General features: G+C 43.9%; 1 protein-coding gene across 5 annotated transcripts in view; it reads right to left on the reverse strand.

Moving 5' to 3' along the window:
• Positions 1-71: 71 nt before the first annotated feature.
• RNF17 (ring finger protein 17) overlaps positions 72-17,446 on the reverse strand; it is a 49,460-nt gene continuing 32,085 nt past the window's right edge. For all 5 annotated transcript variants that reach the window (XM_083608936.1, XM_083608934.1, XM_083608935.1 and 2 more), the window contains 13 exons: positions 16,640-16,749; positions 15,675-15,979; positions 14,071-14,234; positions 12,358-12,477; positions 8,760-8,840; positions 7,168-7,296; positions 6,003-6,059; positions 5,380-5,496; positions 4,877-5,021; positions 3,338-3,473; positions 2,963-3,149; positions 1,724-1,822; positions 72-240 (listed from right to left, as the gene is read on the reverse strand). In XM_083608936.1, coding sequence (XP_083465062.1) covers positions 1,730-1,822; positions 2,963-3,149; positions 3,338-3,473; positions 4,877-5,021; positions 5,380-5,496; positions 6,003-6,059; positions 7,168-7,296; positions 8,760-8,840; positions 12,358-12,477; positions 14,071-14,234; positions 15,675-15,979; positions 16,640-16,749 — 1,644 coding nt within the window. In that variant the 3' untranslated portion in view covers positions 72-240; positions 1,724-1,729. The remainder of the gene's footprint in view (positions 241-1,723; positions 1,823-2,962; positions 3,150-3,337; positions 3,474-4,876; positions 5,022-5,379; positions 5,497-6,002; positions 6,060-7,167; positions 7,297-8,759; positions 8,841-12,357; positions 12,478-14,070; positions 14,235-15,674; positions 15,980-16,639; positions 16,750-17,446) is intronic.

The raw sequence follows: 17,446 nt of genomic DNA on the forward strand, positions 1-17,446 counted from the left end.
ACTTTGTTCCTTTTTACAGTAAGCCCACATCTTACATTTATTTAACCTAATAAACCAACACAAGCAAGATGTTTTCTGCTTCAAGAACAATTTTTAATGAACATCCTTTAGTACTTGCACAAAGCAAGTACTTCAACAACTTGCAACAAAAAAGTTAACTGCTCTTATCAGGGAACAAACAGTAACAAATCCAAATGAAATCTCTTTATTCTGGTATTGTTTTCATCTAATGATCTGCATCTGAAAAACAAAAACAAAAAAAAATTCAAAGCCTACAACCCTTGCCTTGATGTTGTAGTATTAAAATGTTACATGCTCTCCCATAGCAAAAAGCCAAGGTGGGCAACTGGCATCACCACTTGCTGCATGCTTTGCTGCACTAATTCTGACAGGAGATGAGGCTGAGGGTCACATTTCTTTCGAGGTAACCTTTCCCTGCCTGCATTTTTAGACTTTCAAATCTCTTCCCTCCTATTCCTAGCAGGGGCCCAGACTCCAAGCTTTTATTTTAAGAAGAGTATCTACCCCTCTTAAGCAAAATAGGAAGCAAAATCTGCAAGCACCTGTCTAAACAATTTCTATGAAATGAGCAAGTCTTGCCGCTTGTCTCTGTTTTTCACCGGCAAGTTAAGTCAGAGCAGTGACTGATGAATTGCTTGAGGTCCTAAAGAGCTTGTTTTCTCAGCCCCTTTAATGTACTTTTCCTCCTTTTATTTTCTAAGCAGAAATTTAACACATTAACCCTTGTACAGAAATACAGTTATAGGAAAAACTTCACCATGGCCAAACTCTCATTTTGTTAAGCCATACACCCCATAGTAGCCACTGTGTGGCTGGCACCTTGAGCACTCTCAAAATTCAAAATGTGTCTTTCGCTCCAAAAACGTTTAAAATGCTAGTTATACTTACTCTCTGCTCTATGACAAATTGGCATGCAAAAATTCTATTGGTTGAGTTACTAATGCAGGTATATAATTTTAAAATCTGGACATCTGTTGAAGTTGTCCGTTTTTCATTACAGTTTGCCTACTGCTTCTAAGCAGCATCTGCAACAATTTCCCAAATTATTTCAGAACATATTTCCCTAAATGCCAGTTGCTGGTATTTGCAGGTGGGGAGAGAGCACACTTGCATTCAGAATCTGGCTGCCCACAGTGAGAACTGAGTGCTGGACGAGAAGGTCCTGAAGCAGTAGGACTCTTACTATGTTTTTAAAAATGCCCTCTCGATACAATCTTTTTTATTTTATAAAGCTTTTATTTTCTTATTGAGACTACAAAATGAACCATCTTAAAACTGATAAAATACAAGTATGTCTATGCAATTCCAGTTTGGGGATTGTGAGTGGCAGAGTTTTCAATGTTTTAACTCAGTGGTGCCTTTACATGCCTACCCCGAGACCTTCTGGTGAAGGGTGGGAACTCAGATACTAGAAGTTGTTTTATTCATCTCTGCTTCTTCTAATTTGACAACTAATAGGAGGCCATTCCACCAAGCTACATGGATTGTTTCCATCCCGGCCAGTTATTGTAAGAACTGCAATGTTACTAAAAGTGCCAGCCTTTCCCTTCCCTCATTACTTTTTCCTAGCATCTCTTAGACTGTAACCTTGAGGACAAGGGCAGTCTTTGTGTCTCTACTGATCTGCAAGCTCCCTTGTGACCCTTTAAAGTTGAAGAGTAGTACAAAAAAGCTTTTTATAGATAAAATTGAGTGTGCTTACCAGTCACTAAATTAATTCAGCAAATCCCATTTCTACTAGTTTCATGTGAACTAGGTGCCCATCTTCATATACAAACACGGTATGCTCTGGTGAATGCGTCTGCAAGTAAGATATACGGCCAACGTCAACAGGCAACATTTGAGAATCAGGACGTATTAGAGTTTCCAAAACTATACAATGAGGAGAGTTCTAAACTTCTGTTCTTGGCTATCCAAATCTTGTCTGCTTCCTAAGCAAAACTCAATTATAGAGGGGTGGCACACAGCTGGAGTGAGTTTGATGAAACTAATCCAAGACAGAATTGTAGGCTTTCACTAAGGAGTGTTCTGAGAGAATACTGACACCCGCCCCCCCCGCCTCACAAAAAGCCCCAAATATGGAAATGATGTTTTACAGGCAACATTTATCACTCTTGCACAGACGATGGTATTTAATTTAAAAAGTAACCAGCCTGCAGGTTTTTTTTAAAGGCACATAGATAACAAATACCTGTCCAGAATGGGAAAAGGTAGTAGAGGATGGGGGGAGGAATGATAGAGGAGGGGACAGGAAAGCACAGCTGGGATACATCCAGTGGTGTGGACAGCAAGTTGCAGAATAATAAGCCTTATGAATGAAAAAAAAGGACTGGGCTAAAACTTGCCCCCCCGAAGTCCTCTAAAAATCATTCAGAGGAAATCATATGAATGAGATAGCAAGAATTGAAGTGCTGGTTCAAATTGGCCTTGGAACTTAATTTGTGTACAGAAGACCCTCAACTTACATGGGGGTTGCATTCCAGGGATAGTGTGTAAAGCCAAAATCTTTTGTATAGTTCAAAACACAATGGGTTCAATGGCGGGTGGGAGTGCTGTTCTCCCCCCCCCCAGACACCCTCCCCCTTTTAATTTTTTTTACATCAAGAACGTAAAGCTGAATGTGTACAAGTTAAATATGTGTAAGTTGCAAGTTACTTGTATTTATTTATTGAAGTCCTATCCCACCCAAAGGATCCCAGGGTAATAAACAATGAAACAGCAAAATAATACTGTTTTCTTTTAAAAACATTTTAAAAGATCAAATATCCTGATCGCTAAGTAATTTCAAGGTTGCCAGGAACAATACATTTCAGCCATTAGATGTCCGGGTGAACAGTAACCTTTTAAAATTCCACCTGAATACTGAAAGTGCGAAAGGGAATTTACAGTTAAGACTGCGGATGGGAAGAGTTGGCTGGGATAAAATAAGGGAAGACTTTACCAGTGAAGAAGCATAGAGATTTTTCCCTTGGAAGCAGTCTATCATGGTCCACAATGCTTCCATGCTCCATTCGGAACAATATGGGATTTTTGTGTGTGACTCACACAAAGCTGGTTTAAATCCAGCCAGAAGAACTTTGAACGCTTGAGCAGGATACTGCATGAATTCAGGAGGAAGCTGACGTAACCTGAGGCAAAATTAAAGTCAGTGAATAACACTATTCAAGATGACAGGCCACAAGCAATTTGTTAGCTGCTGCAAAGTGGTGGTAAAAGGATGTTAATATGTATATTCAGTACAGACCAATGTCCGACCATAGTTTCACCTGTCTTGAAAAGCAATTTGCACTAATACATGAGCAATGTATAGATTTACCTGCTTGTGGGCACTGTTTCGCTGGATCCATAGTCAACAAATTCCACCATAATCAAAAGAGGATTGCATTCATGAATTGAAATGAGCTTTGCCCGATACCAGAAGCCATCACTGTACTTTGCAAGGCAAGGCATGTCTAACGAAGGGAGAAAAGCTGTTTAAATTTCAGCACCCAATGCTGCAATCTGGATCTGGCTCCCAAGTTTTATGCACCCCCATTGCTTTTTTAAAATAAAGTTAATTTGCAGAGGTTTTCTAAACTGACTGCTCTCATAAGTTCTCTACTGTGATACCAAAAGGTTCTGTGCCCCCAAATGTGTACCAATTCTTTTTTTTAAAAAGGGTTTTTGATCGTGCCCACTTTGATATGCAGAGGGTTGATCATGGGTGAGTGAAGTCCTCCAGCTGAAAAAAGGGTACCCTGTCCTATAACCATTTATATTGCATCGTGGATCACCTTTAGCTAAGCAAAACTGGGAAGGCATTAAATACAATTATCCAGAGGAATTGATTTAGGCTTGCGTTCTATGTCCTACTGATCTTCCAACATTCAGCTTCATTGGATGGCTCCCTAGCTATCACATCTCATAATAGTAGAAACTGTAGATAAAGTTTTGCAGATGGCTACTGTGTGCCAGAAACACTCCACGGCTGTCACCTCCTTTCCCAGTTATCACGATCTGGTTTTTTTTTATGTCCTGCAAGAAGTGGAGTGACAGCTAAACCCACTTGAGAGACTTCCAACACCCGAAGGAGAACAGAATAACACACATCAAAACACCCTACTATATTTTAATAAATACTTTCTATAGTTTAATGGAGCCCAGTATTTATCATGAGATACTTTCATGATTAGTGATGCTTCAGCTAAATTATTGCAACCTCATGGTACAGTGGTACCTCGGGTTAAGTACTTAATTCGTTCCGGAGGTCCGTTCTTAACCTGAAGCACCACTTTAGCTAATGGGGCCTCCTGAAGCATCATCCTGAAGCAAAGTTCTTAACCCGAGGTACTATTTCTGGGTTAGCGGGTGTCTGTAACCTGAAGCGTATGTAACCCGAGGTACCACTGTACTAGCATCAGTGTAATCTGAAGTTCAGCAGAAACTCGGAGAATTCATTGCATAGTTTTTTTATAGCAACAAGCATAAATGAACAGCTTTCAGGAGTTTGTATGCTGTGAACCACCCTGAGATCTATGGGTATAGGGCGGTGTACAAATTTAATAAATAAGTCTGTTTTCCCTTATTTGATTCTGAATGCAAGCAGACTGTAGGGAAGTTTTGTTCTAAAGTAGTTAAGTAACTTTTCACCTTCAATTACAGAATGTATAAATGCAAATTACCAAGAAATAATACAGTGGACGCTTGGGTTGTGAACGTGATCCGTGCGGGATGCATGTCCGCAACCCGCAGCAGCCGGTCTGCGCATGCGTGGGTTGTGATTTGGCACTTCTGCGCATGTGCGACCGCCGAAACCGGTCTGTAACCCGAAAAAACTCAACCGGAAGCATCTGTAACCCGAGGTATGACTGCATACCTTTCCGAAAATCAGTTAGGAAAGGGATGGACTCCAAGTTCTGATTACACCGTCTCAAGGCTTGGTCTAGAGTTTCAACGTCCCCACTGACTTCTGTATCATCTTCATGGTTGGGACTGTCTCGCTGATCAATGGTAATGTACACCTAGGGCACAGTAATTGGTGTCATATATCAAAAATATGTATCAAAGATCTTGAAGTGAGAGCATCGTCCAACATACAGGATGGACCAGTCTCCCAGTTTTGACTATCTGAATGGTATCAATACTAGAAATACTAGCAATTGCCCATGGCAAGTGCCCATAAACAATAGACAGTTTCTTAGGCAGTCTTACCCCATGCTTCGAAAGCTGTCGTTATTCATCTCAAACAATGGATGTAACTATTTATGAAGGATCCTAATTCTCACAAGTTCAAGTTCGAAAACACAGGATGAGCTGCTGTGAAAGGATGCAATTACAACAGACCCGATAACAGCAAAAATATTTACTTCACCACGATACCTCATTAGGTGACACAACATGTGTTACTTTAATTGGAAAAAGTTCTCCAAGAACAGGCAGCGATGGCGAGGTATAGGGTGGCAGTAGGGGAGTATCTACTTCAGACATCAGTAACTCCTAGGAAAAAGGAGGAAGCAGGAAATCTTTATGTGTCTAGAGATGCAAGCAGCAGCAATATGAGCTGTGCACAGAGAATGACAAGGAATGCAACTTGGGTGCACATGAATAAAGTTGGTGCCAGTGATGTCATGGAGACTATTCTGTGCAAGACTCACTATTCAGATTGGTGTGCTATTGGGGGAGCAAGGAACAGAGCTTGTCTGCACTGTTTTAAAATGCAGTATGATGCATTTCATTAAGTATGTCCGATTTTGGCTATTCACCAATGACTACACACTTAATGTACACCCTATCCCAAAACCCACTTTCAGGAAGGGCATCAGAACTGATCCAATGTCTCCCCCACCGCAAAAACCTTACAGACTTGATCCACTCAAAACTAACTATAATGGATGTTAGTGGCTTGCTGGAGTCACGAAAGTTGGTAGATACCAAACTGGCTTCAACACATTATCAAGCTTGAAAACCAAGAAATCCATTCATTGACATATTTTAACATTTACCTCATGACTGATTTCACAGTTTTGCTCCAAATGATCTTCAGTGCAATAGGTTATATCCTAGAACATATGAGAAGGGAAGAAGTTGTTTTAATTTCTAAAAGTATATTAACTGACTTGCAAGCTAATGCCTGTGCAGCAGTGGTTTGTCTCAAAACATTTTCAATCTCTTGGATTGCCATCTAGCACTCTGGAAAAAAAATAAAATTCATGCCAAAAAATCAGGGCTAATCTGGTGCATAGCGCACTTGTGCAGGTACAATATAAGTCCTTAAAGGAAACCATTAACACCTTATTATAACTGCAGGGTGGGGACCAAATGTGGACAAACTACCCCCAGGAGCACGTGTCCCCCACTGGAGGTACTACCCCTTAATTTTGAGCTTGTTACCTTTTTACATACCGTATTTTTCACCCTATAGGACGCACTTTTCCCCCTCCAAAAATGAAGGGGAAATGTGTGTACGTCCTATGGGGCGAATGCAGGCTTTCGCTGAAGCCTGGAGAGCGAGAGGGGTCGGTGCGCACCGACCCCTCTCGCTCTCCAGGCTTCAGGAAGCTATTTGCAAGCCTTGCAAGCCCGGCGGGAGGTCCCGCGGACTCGCAAGGCTTGCGGGCAGCAGCCTGCAGCCCAAAAGCTCGGGGGACAGCGGGGAGGTGCAGCGCCGCCACCCCGCTATTCCCCGACCTGATCTGGAGGCTGGCGGGGGGGGGGAGCAAGCTTGCTTCTCCCCCCCCCCGCCAGCCCCACAAGCTCGGGGGACAGCTGGGCAAGCCGCTGCCCCACGGAGGCTAGAGAGGCTGTCCCTGAAGGAGGAAGAGGGAGCGCTCCGTCTCCCTCTTCTAGCTTGGGGATGGCTGCGCAAACCTGGGGGGGAAATAAAAATTTTTTCCTTGATTTCCCCCCCAAAAAACTAGGTGCGTCCTATGGGCCGGTGCATCCTATAGGGCGAAAAATACAGTACATCTTGCATTTGGTAGCAAATTGCTTTGGGATATAATAAGGAATTACACTGTTTGATTTGCCAGCCATTGCAACAGTATTAACTACCAGCTGAAAACACTGGATATGACGCGGAAGAACTGTAATGCAGGAAAAATAGCCACACTAACTAACATACACATGTTAAGCTTTACATAAATCTTAAGAGCCGAAAGAAAAGGTTACCAGTTTTGGCATGTGACCGGCATCATCTTCACTAATGCAATGTTTATGGTACGCCATGAAAGATGAGAGCGACATTCCAGAGAAACAGAGTTTAACAGATACTTTATCCCATGGGTTGTCTGAGTGTTCCTGTTAAAGCCAGGCAAAAGATTACTGCATTATCATTTCTGCTACTGTTTAACCTCAAAAAGTGGGCCTATGGCTGAACAGAACAAAGCTACTCACAGAACCCTGGAGAACAGATACACCAAGAACAACCACCAGAGGTTTGTGGTTCGTGATTCTATGTATCAGTGCTCGAGTGGAAGAATAGAAAAAGCAAAGCATCTGGCACAGTACAATTCCATTGCTAACTAAGTAGCATGTATCTTATTTCTGAGTATTTCCTCCTACTGTTTTTCATATTTGTTTCTAACATTTTATGGTTCTGTTATTTGTCAGATATCACTCTTGATAATAACATGACTTGTTCTGTAGCTCTGTGTCTTACACTATCCCCTAATTTCGTAATTAGTAACCCAGCAGTTTGATTCAAAGCATATTAATATTCACATTTCAATACAGTTAGCTTGCATCTTATGCAAGGGTTCAGTTCCAAGGTAAGCCAGGAACCTTTGGACGCCCCCCAATGCTTCTTGTCCAGCTTTGGAAAGGCAGTGCAAGAGCTCCAGCAGGGTCCTAGAGTCCCCGCAACTCCTTCCCAAGGCCTACTAAGTGCTTGTTCAGCTTTGGAAGGGAGGGCTCTGGGTAAAAGATAAAGGACCCCTGGACTGTTAAGTCCAGTCAAAGGCGGCTATGGGGTGCAGCACTCATCTTGCTTTCAGGCTGAGGGAGCTGGCATTTGTCCAGACAGCTTTCCGGGTCATGTGGCCAGCATGACTAAATCGCTTCTGGCGCAACGGAGCCCTGTGACAGAAGCCAGAGAGCACAGAAACGCCATTTACCTTCCCGCCACAGTGGTACCAATTTATCTACTTGCACTGGTGTGCTTTTGAATTGCTAGGTTGACAGGAGCTGGGACCCTACCAGAACCCTCGTGCCCCCTTCCCAAATCCAGGTAAGCCTGTGGGTCACAGCTTTGTGCAGGTGTGGGGGAGGGGTAATAAATAAACAGGGAATTGGTTTCCTCCACTCTCCATGTGTAAGTAAAGTAAGTGTATGATGCGGGCTTACTGTAGAAAGGAACAAAGAAAAGGGAACTGAACCCTCTCCCTTCACCATCTGTTACCACAGGATCTTACTTTACTTCCAAAGACTCTGTTCTATTGCCAGAAGTAAATTAAGAATACCTGAATCATGAAGTGTGAAGGTTGACATCTCCTCCCCTACACGCCCCATTTCATATTATGGTAAAGTCGTCCCCACTCCTTATTTCAGAAATTAACAGAACAGGGGAGAACAAACAGGAATGCACTTGTCACATCATAACTGGTTTTGAAAGTGAAATAAATCCAAAATATGTGCAGCTTGCTCTTGGAAGTCTAAGGGAATGATCCAACAAAATCCACTGGCAGAAACGATTTTTTTTTTGTTGGGTTTAGGGGACTGACTGCAAGAGAAGCAGGACTTACACAATTTGTTTTTATGCTCACCATAATATTTATTTCAACGAGCCTTTTCGTAAGTAGTTCTTGAAGGAGTTCAACTGCATCCTGCTGCCAAACAGTTCCAACCTGGATAACCAATGTAGAAAAATCACCAGCACATCAGTAATTATGTAAAAGCACTCAGGGCTGGCCCTATCTTGGAGATTAGAATGGTTTCAGCATTATAAGGAAAAAAATTAAGTTTGTTTTAACCGAACATCAATTTCTGCTTCACATGCCAAAATGTCTTGTGCAAAGCATCTGCCATGTTCTATATGATCTAAGCCCTGAGGTTTATATACGAAGTATATGGCAGACAAGACTTCAATTTCCTTTCTAACAGGAATGGTATGTTGGGTTATTCCTCCACCTTCTGACCAAGGCAGGAACAAACACTATGGAGATGGGTTGGACTCCCATTATGCTCTTGTTGGTTTCCTGCCTTCCTCAAAGTTCAGTTATGTTCGTAGTTGCTCCTGTTTATCTATTCTCCTTAGGCTAGGGCCTCCTCACTTCTGAAAGGCACTTCAGTCATTACATGAAGCTCAACTTTAGTAGTAGTAGATCCCCGGCATTGAATGTGTTGGCCTAGTGTGGGGCTCCGAGGAGAGCTTGGCTGTCTGGCTGGTGTACCGGCCACCTAGCGCACCAGCAGCCACCCTGTCAGGCCTATTGGAGGCGGTGGCCGGCTGGGCCTTGGAGTTCCCTAACCTATTGGTATTGGGGGACTTCAACATCCATGCTGATGCCACTCCCTCCTCACAGGCTCTGGACCTGGTGTCTTCCATGGCGACACTAGGGCTCTCCCAGTTTGTTTCGGGCCCCACACATCAAGCAGGCCACACGCTGGATTTGATCTTTGGCGTAGGTATAGATGTGATCATGTCTCCTTCGATGAAGGTGCTATGGTCTGATCACTACGCTCTGAAAGCCAGGATTGACTTTCCACCCCCACCCTGCTTAGGTGGCGAGCCAATTTGGGCTCGCCCGCAGAGGCTGATGGACCCTGATAGATTCCGCCAAGCCTTGCGGGACCCTGCTCCCCCTGGCGACTCATTGACTGAGCTTGTTGAGGGCTGGAATATCCAGCTCCTGGCAGCCATCGATGAGATCGCACCGAAGCGCCCTCTGCGACCCCGCAGAAACCGGGCTCCCTGGTTTACCGAGGAGCTCCGGAAAATGAAGCGGGACCTCAGACGGCTAGAGCGAGTATGGCGGGGTGCCCGTGACGGAGCCTCAAAGACATCTTATAGGGCTTTTATGAAAACCTACGAGATGGCGGTGAAGGCTGCTAAGAAGTCTTACTTCTCGGCCTCCATTGCATCCGCTAGCTCTTGCCCGGCGCAATTATTTAGTATAATCAGGTCTATAACGTCCCTTGAGGGACAGCTGAATTTAAATAACAATTTGACACACAGCTATGAGGCATTTGCGAGCTTTTTTGCGGAGAAGGTCTTGTTGCTCCGCCATGACCTCCCTGCCAATTTGGATACAATAAAGGAACTGGAGGCCCCTCGACTGTCCTCGGGTCCAGTATTGGACCACTTCGACCGGATATCCCCAGCCGATGTGGACAGACTCCTCCGAGCTGGAAAGCCCACCACCTGTCCTCTCGACCCGTGCCCGTCTTGGCTGATTAGAGCGTGTCCAGACGAGGTGCGGGCTCTCCTGGGGGATATCATCAATTTGTCCCTTGGCACGGGGACATTCCCAGGGGAACTGAAGGAGGCAGTGGTGCGCCCGCTCTTAAAGAAAACATCATTAGATCCTTTAGATCTATCCAATTATCGCCCAGTTTCGAATCTTCCGTTCCTGGGTAAGGTGATTGAGAGAGCGGTTGCTGAACAGCTTGGTGGGTTTCTGGATGAAACATCGGCTCTGGATCCATTCCGGTCCGGCTTCCGCGCTGGTCATGGGACCGAGACAGCTCTGGTTGCCCTAACAGATGATCTTCGTAGACAGCTGGATCGAGGCGGGTCAGGGCTGCTGATTCGTCTAGATCTGTCAGTAGCTTTCGACATGGTCGATCACGAACTTCTGGACCACCGCCTTGCCGACATGGGGATCCAGGGCACAGTCCTTCAATGGCTGCGCTCGTTTCTTTCTGGTCGGGGACAGAGGGTGGCGCTTGGGGGGGAATTGTCATCCCGCCACTCCTTGGTGTGTGGAGTACCTCAGGGTGCGATACTCTCCCCGATGCTTTTCAACATCTTTATGCGCCCCCTCGCCCAGCTTGTCCGGAGTTTTGGGCTGGGTTGCCATCAGTATGCCGATGACACCCAACTCTATCTGTTGATGGATGGCCATCCTGACTCGGCCCCAGACACACTGACCAGATGTCTGGAAGCTGTGGCTGGATGGTTACGTGGGAGCCGGTTGAAGCTAAATCCTTCGAAGACAGAGGTCCTGTGGCTGGGACGGGACAATATGGGATTGGGGGGGCAACTCCCATCTCTAGCGGGGGCGCAATTAGTGCCAGCTCCATCCGTTAAGAATTTGGGTGTAATCTTCGACACCTCCCTTTCCATGGAGGCAGATTGCAGCTATAACAAAGGCGGCATTTTTCCATCTCCGCCAAGCTAAGCAGTTGGCTCCTTACCTCTCTCGCCCTGACCTAGCCACTGTGATCCACGCGACGGTCACCTCCAGACTGGATTATTGTAACTCGCTCTACGTGGGGCTGCCCTTAAGACTGACCCAGAAACTCCAGCGGGTGCAGAATGCTGCAGCGAGACTCCTTACGGGGTCTTCGCTGCGAGATCACATTCACCCGGTGCTGTATCAGCTGCACTGGCTCCCGGTGGAGTACAGGATCAGGTTTAAGGTGCTGGTTTTAACCTTTAAAGCCCTATACGGCCTAGGACCCTCGTACCTACGGGACCGCCTCTCCTGGTATGCCCCACAGAGAAACTTACGGTCTTCAAATAAAAACATCTTGAAGGTCCCAGGCCACAGAGAAGTTAGGCTGGCCTCAACTAGAGCCAGGGCTTTTTCGGCTGTGGCTCCGACCTGGTGGAACAGACTAGGGCCCTGCGGGACTTGACATCTTTCCGCAGGGCCTGCAAGACAGAGCTGTTCCGCCAGGCCTTTGGCCAGGGCACAGCCTGACTCCCTCCCTCGGCAATCTTCGCGGAGCTCTGGCCCAATGGTGGCCAGTGGCTTGAATTTAATTTTGTAATGAATGATTTTAGAGTGTTGTCTGTGTTGTACTTTTGTACTGTTTTATTGTTGTTAGCCGCCCAGAGCCCGGCTTCGGCTGGGGAGGGCGGGATATAAATAAAATTTATTATTATTATTATTTATGTTGATACGGCCTGGGACATTGTCCAGTGGCTATTACATCCATGCTACAGCATGATGCCATTGTTTAGACTAAGACAGGAAAGCAATACGTTGACTTTAATATATTGCTTTGTGGAATAGTCTGCCACCCTTTTAGCTCAATCTTTTAAGAGTTTTCTCTTGAGAAGTTTTTCCATTTGCAGAAAATCCAGAAGCGTTCTGGAACTTATGAAGGCACAAGCGTAGCATATGTAATTGTTTCTTTGCTCCCTGTTCACAAGACCAGGGGCTTAGTACATTTCAAAATGCAGCCTGTACTCACTGGTATAGTTTTATAGAGCTGACACGGTATGGAAAATGGTGGTATGTCTGCATACAAAACAGTTGGATAGAGATGACATTGAGGAATCTTCTCAATATAGCCATAGTCCAAGTACTGCACCTACACAAAAAGCAACAAAATCAGTAGATTAATTCCCAAGCTTTCATGATGCAATTCTATTCGGTTTTTAAATGCATGCCAGCCAGGCACAACAGACCCATCCTTCGCTTTTTTACCCGAGAGGTAGTTTTGGGAAGTAGGCATGACCTAACTGTTGGGGAAGAGGAGCTATTGTGTCGCTTTAAGGTAGTCATGTCTACCTACCCACCCCAGCACCATTGACTACTTGAAAACTGCTGGGCTGCTTAATTACTTTTCTGCCTGTTGTAGCGATTGCAATGCACTATGCTGGATGAGTCTCAATTGCATTTTTCTTGCTTCTTTTATTGTATTATATTTTACTGTATTACAATTTGAATTTTTCACAGACATGCTGCAGCTCACGTACAGTTTGGGAACCTCTGCTTTAAAGGAAATAAGTACCTCGATTACAAAATCATGAATTGTGGTATAGTTTAGCGAAGCTATTTATTAACACACAAATTTATCAGGACACATGCAAGAATTGCAGGCAAAACCTTCCCCATATTAACGTGCATCCAATGTACGTGCAACCGTGCCTGTAAAGGGAACTGGGGTTGCTCGTGCGTAAGGTGGCTGCTGCTCAAGGCAACGTTGTCTGGCTAAACCTTTCCCTGGCTGGACAGCCCTTTCTCCGTGGCTGTGTCAGTCACTGGCAGAATCCGTCAGTGGGTCTTTCCTGAACTTCTTCCAACATAAAAGCTGCTTGACGCCAAGTCTCCACCTAGCCTCCCTGCGTGGAAGTCTTCTGCGCAGAGTGGGCATGGCCAGCGGAGGTCCTGGGCTCTCCCCGCTGGCCTCTGTGGAAGAGTCTTGGAGCCATGTCTCCGAAGTCCTTCCCTGCTCCCCTTTCTTCCTGGTGTCACGCCGATTTCCTTCCCCAAAGGAAGTGTTCTCTCTCTCCCTGCTGGTCCCTTCTCCTGCATCGTTGGGGAGCCTTACCTCCACTCTTGGCTCCGATGGCAGTTCCCTGACAGTGCCCATCTTGGAAGTGACACAAAAGTCACAAAAAGGGGGCAGGGCATTTGCAGGCTTTTTCAATGGGGTTTCAAATATAAACGTGCGATGCCTTGGAACATAACCCCTGTGTAAATGGGGGCTTGCCTGTACTCAAGTGTTCTCTCCTGGATCTCCCATTGTTAGCTTCCTTTGTTTCATCTATAGAATTTCTAAATCACTCATTAAAGACAACGCTCAGAGCTTTAAAGACAGAACGTTCTACCACGTTCTTTACTCCTCCTGGGCTTAAGGAAAATAATAATGACCACCCCTACACTTGCCTGATACGTAATGTGGCAAGGTGGTAGCAAACATCCCTTACTTCTAATCAAAACACATACTAAGAGGCCATGAGAGGAACACATGAATATGCCTTATCCCAAACCAGACCACTGATCCATCTAGCTTAGTATTGTCAACACCAACTCCTGCTTTGGGCAGGAGAGATTCCCAGAGCTACCTGGAGATGCTAGGAATGAGCTAGGGTCCTTCTGCATGCCAAGCAGGTGCTCGGCTGCTGAGCTTTTGTTCTTCCCCATCAAGGGAATGCAATTCTTGTCACACCAGTCTTACCTTGGTAATGCCACAGCCAACTTCCAAAACTTCCCCTCGATACCACAATGTATCTGCTGCTCTTACAACACAAGCTTCTCCCTTTTTCCAACTGTAGGGTTCCAAAAGACCTAGACATTTGAAGTTCTTCTGTATATCGCTCATCAGCGTATTTAGCTGCTGCTCTGGAGAAAAATGCCAAGAAGGGAGCTTTGTTAAAAGCCATTTATATGATCATTTTCAACCAAGTTCCATATATTCCAATAGTGGAATATCAATATAATGGCTTAACGGAATAATTTAAGAGTTGGAACATAAAATGTATTTGAATAAAATGCTAAATTTCCTTGAGGTATGAGTGGCAGCATTATTTACACTTTAGGAGAGGTTGCTCTAGTTCAGAGAAAGTAGAAACAGACAAGAAAGAGGCAATCCTTCTCCCAGGGGAGGATTTTTTTGGGGGGCCTCTTTCTTCACTGTTTCCATGGAATAGACCTGCCTCTGCTACTGTAAAAATGCTACCTCTAAATATAAATTAGTTCATGATATACTGGCATTATGTTTTTTATTATTAAAAAAAGCTGGTACTCATTTGCAAACTGCATGTATAGGGAAGCTTTTAATGTTTGATCTTTTATTGTGTTTTTAATATCCTGTTGGAAGCTGCCCAGAGTGGCTGGGGAGGCCCGGCCAGATGGGTGGGATATAGTAGTAATTATTATTATGTACAAAATAGGACTGTCTGTTAACTAACAGAACGTTTGTGCAAAGTACTATGATAGGGATCGTAACAGAAGTTAGAGAAGCCAGTTTACAGCTAACACATGGCTAGCAATGGACTCCTGTGACATTCAATTATATAAATCCAAATTTGTCACAACTATTGCTGGAGCAGGTGCAGTTAAAGGAACCCTCTTTCATTTATGGAAGGCATAGGCCAGTTTCCCATACTTGGGAAAAATCATTCCTAGCTAGCAGGACCAGTAGGTCAGGGATGATGGGAATTGTAGTCCAAAAACAGCTAGAGACCCAAGTTTGGGGAAAACTGGTCTAGGCAATAGTGCAGACTTCCTTTTTCCAGCATTTTGTAGTACTTCCTTCATTTTCCAGCAATTTGTAGTACTTGATCCTATTCCGCTGCTCTCTCTTTAGAATGAGTAGTGTCATATAAAATATTTGATACTCAAATTCCTAGTGGCTGCCAGACTTGAAATCATGGCTTACTCGAGGATCTGAGTGGCTGCTCAATTAATAGTTTGTGTGCTAGGGTCTGGCAACTGGCTCTGGCTGAAAAATTAACAATGTAGAAAAGCTGGGGGAGAAATACACACAGACAAGTTCTCAGCAACACAGTTCCAATTTACTATATATGCAAGTACTGTGATAAAATGCTTTGGCGACCAGTGAACAATGTCTCCTTTTGGAGGGACTCTGGTTTCTGGTCTCAAAGTTTGTTTCCTTTCTCTGCATCAAACTCTGGCTGCTTTTCCTGCTATGCTGTTGAGCTGTGGCATACAGCTCAGTTTATGTTGTTTTGCAAGGTTTGTGTAATCAAGTGTTAAGAAAATCGTGTACTAATGCTGCAATTGCATATCATCACTGCTATACAACATTTCCCCTTTTACCTTGTGACTTTGGAATCACATAAATAGTTCCCGTGTCTGAAACGCAGCTGACTACAGCACTGAAGGCGACTGAGGTAGGGACAGCTGGTGGTTTGTAGGCTTCAACCGTTACAGGGCAAGTCAAAGAGACCTTCAATTCTTCCTCTTTGTGATCTGTGATCATAGGATCAACGTCTTTCTCTGGTTTGGAAGAGGTTGGTGTACATTCTGTGTCTGCAAGCAATTGGCTTACGTCTACATTCTCTTGCTGGAAGGGTGTGTCAGGTAGCTTCTCCAGGGATGCTGTACTAGGTGCTCTAAGGGAGCTTCAACAGAAAATATGTTAGCAAGTAAAGGAATCAAATAACATTCAAGCTTTAATTTTATTTCTAGCCCAAAGACTTATTCAGGCCAATTCTTTTCTTGAATTCTGCAGCTTAGGAAAGTTACTAAGGGGACCTGACCCTGAACTTACCTACTCATGGGGCAACTTTGACAAGTGGGCAAGACCACCTGCCTATCATTCACCCAACATCATGAAGAAATTATCTCCATCTGGCTTTTCCAAAGAGCTAGATGACACTTGGTGAAAAATACCCTCTAATACCTTTCTTAAAGAGTTCTAGTGCTAATTAGTCCTCAATACTATTGATAAACTAAACAGAGTCTGGTTGTCTGAGGTGCTAGCAGCTGTTGCCTTTCTTAGGAATTAGTAACATTAAACTTGCTTCAAGTAACAAATAATAATACTTCACGTTTATATAGTTCATTTCAAATGTTCAAAGCTTTTTTATATAAAGCATCTCAGTTATTACAATGTTTCTCTGAACAAAGGAAGGAAATGAACTTAGGCTTCAGTAGGAAGGAAGTGCTAAATACTTCCTTTGAAGTCACACTATTTCCTGCCTTCAAGCGACCGGGAGTGCTAAACTCACTTGGAGACATCCAGCACTCAAGAGAGCATAAATATTCTGAAAAATGCATACCTTCTTTTTCTAAATGCCAAACCTTCTTTAATCATGTATTCCGAAATGTCAGTATATAGCCCTCCATCTTTGCTAAAAACTTTCACAGGTAAAGGTGACGTGTTACTTTCCTGGGATAAAACATACTTCTTGTAAGAAAAGGCAGCTATTGTTGGTTTTGTATTACTACTATAAAGTGAAACAAGGTTCTTCAGTGTGCAGCAACTGGCCAAACCATCAAATTAATACACAGCAAACTGCTAGTTTACTGACATATGTCAGGAAATGCAACAAATCCTAGATATTTGTGCTGAGTTCACAACTTCTATATATTAGTAAATGAAATTGTAAACAGGCACAAGCTTCTGTGAGAAGAGTATGGCTAACTTTCCAAAAATATGTATTTATGATTGGACAGAAGAAGTACTGGATTACCAGATTGAGGAATAAATGGGAAAGGAATTGGGCAGACTATTATTATTAAATTAGTATACTGCCCTTCATCTGTAAATTGCAGGGTAGTTCACAGCATAAAAATGTAAGATAAAAACACAAAACAAGATCAAATTTTAGACCTTAAAAGACCAATTGGGTGAAGATTAGTGAGAAATGTTTAGAACTGAGGCATCTTCTGTTTATTTAAAACGTGTTCCCTTCACCACCAGGCCTGATTTAAACTATCCTGAGCGAGTGACAGAATTTGGGAACCCTCCATATTCTAACTGATGGGATAGGCAATTAGAAAGCCAAGTACTGCCATCCAGACTTAAGACAATAATTTGTATTCCCAGATGTTTTTACAGCTAGGACATTTAACATACATCATAC

The sequence above is a fragment of the Podarcis filfolensis genome (assembly GCF_964270895.1).
Source record: "Podarcis filfolensis genome assembly, chromosome: 4".
Taxonomy (NCBI): domain Eukaryota; kingdom Metazoa; phylum Chordata; class Lepidosauria; order Squamata; family Lacertidae; genus Podarcis; species Podarcis filfolensis.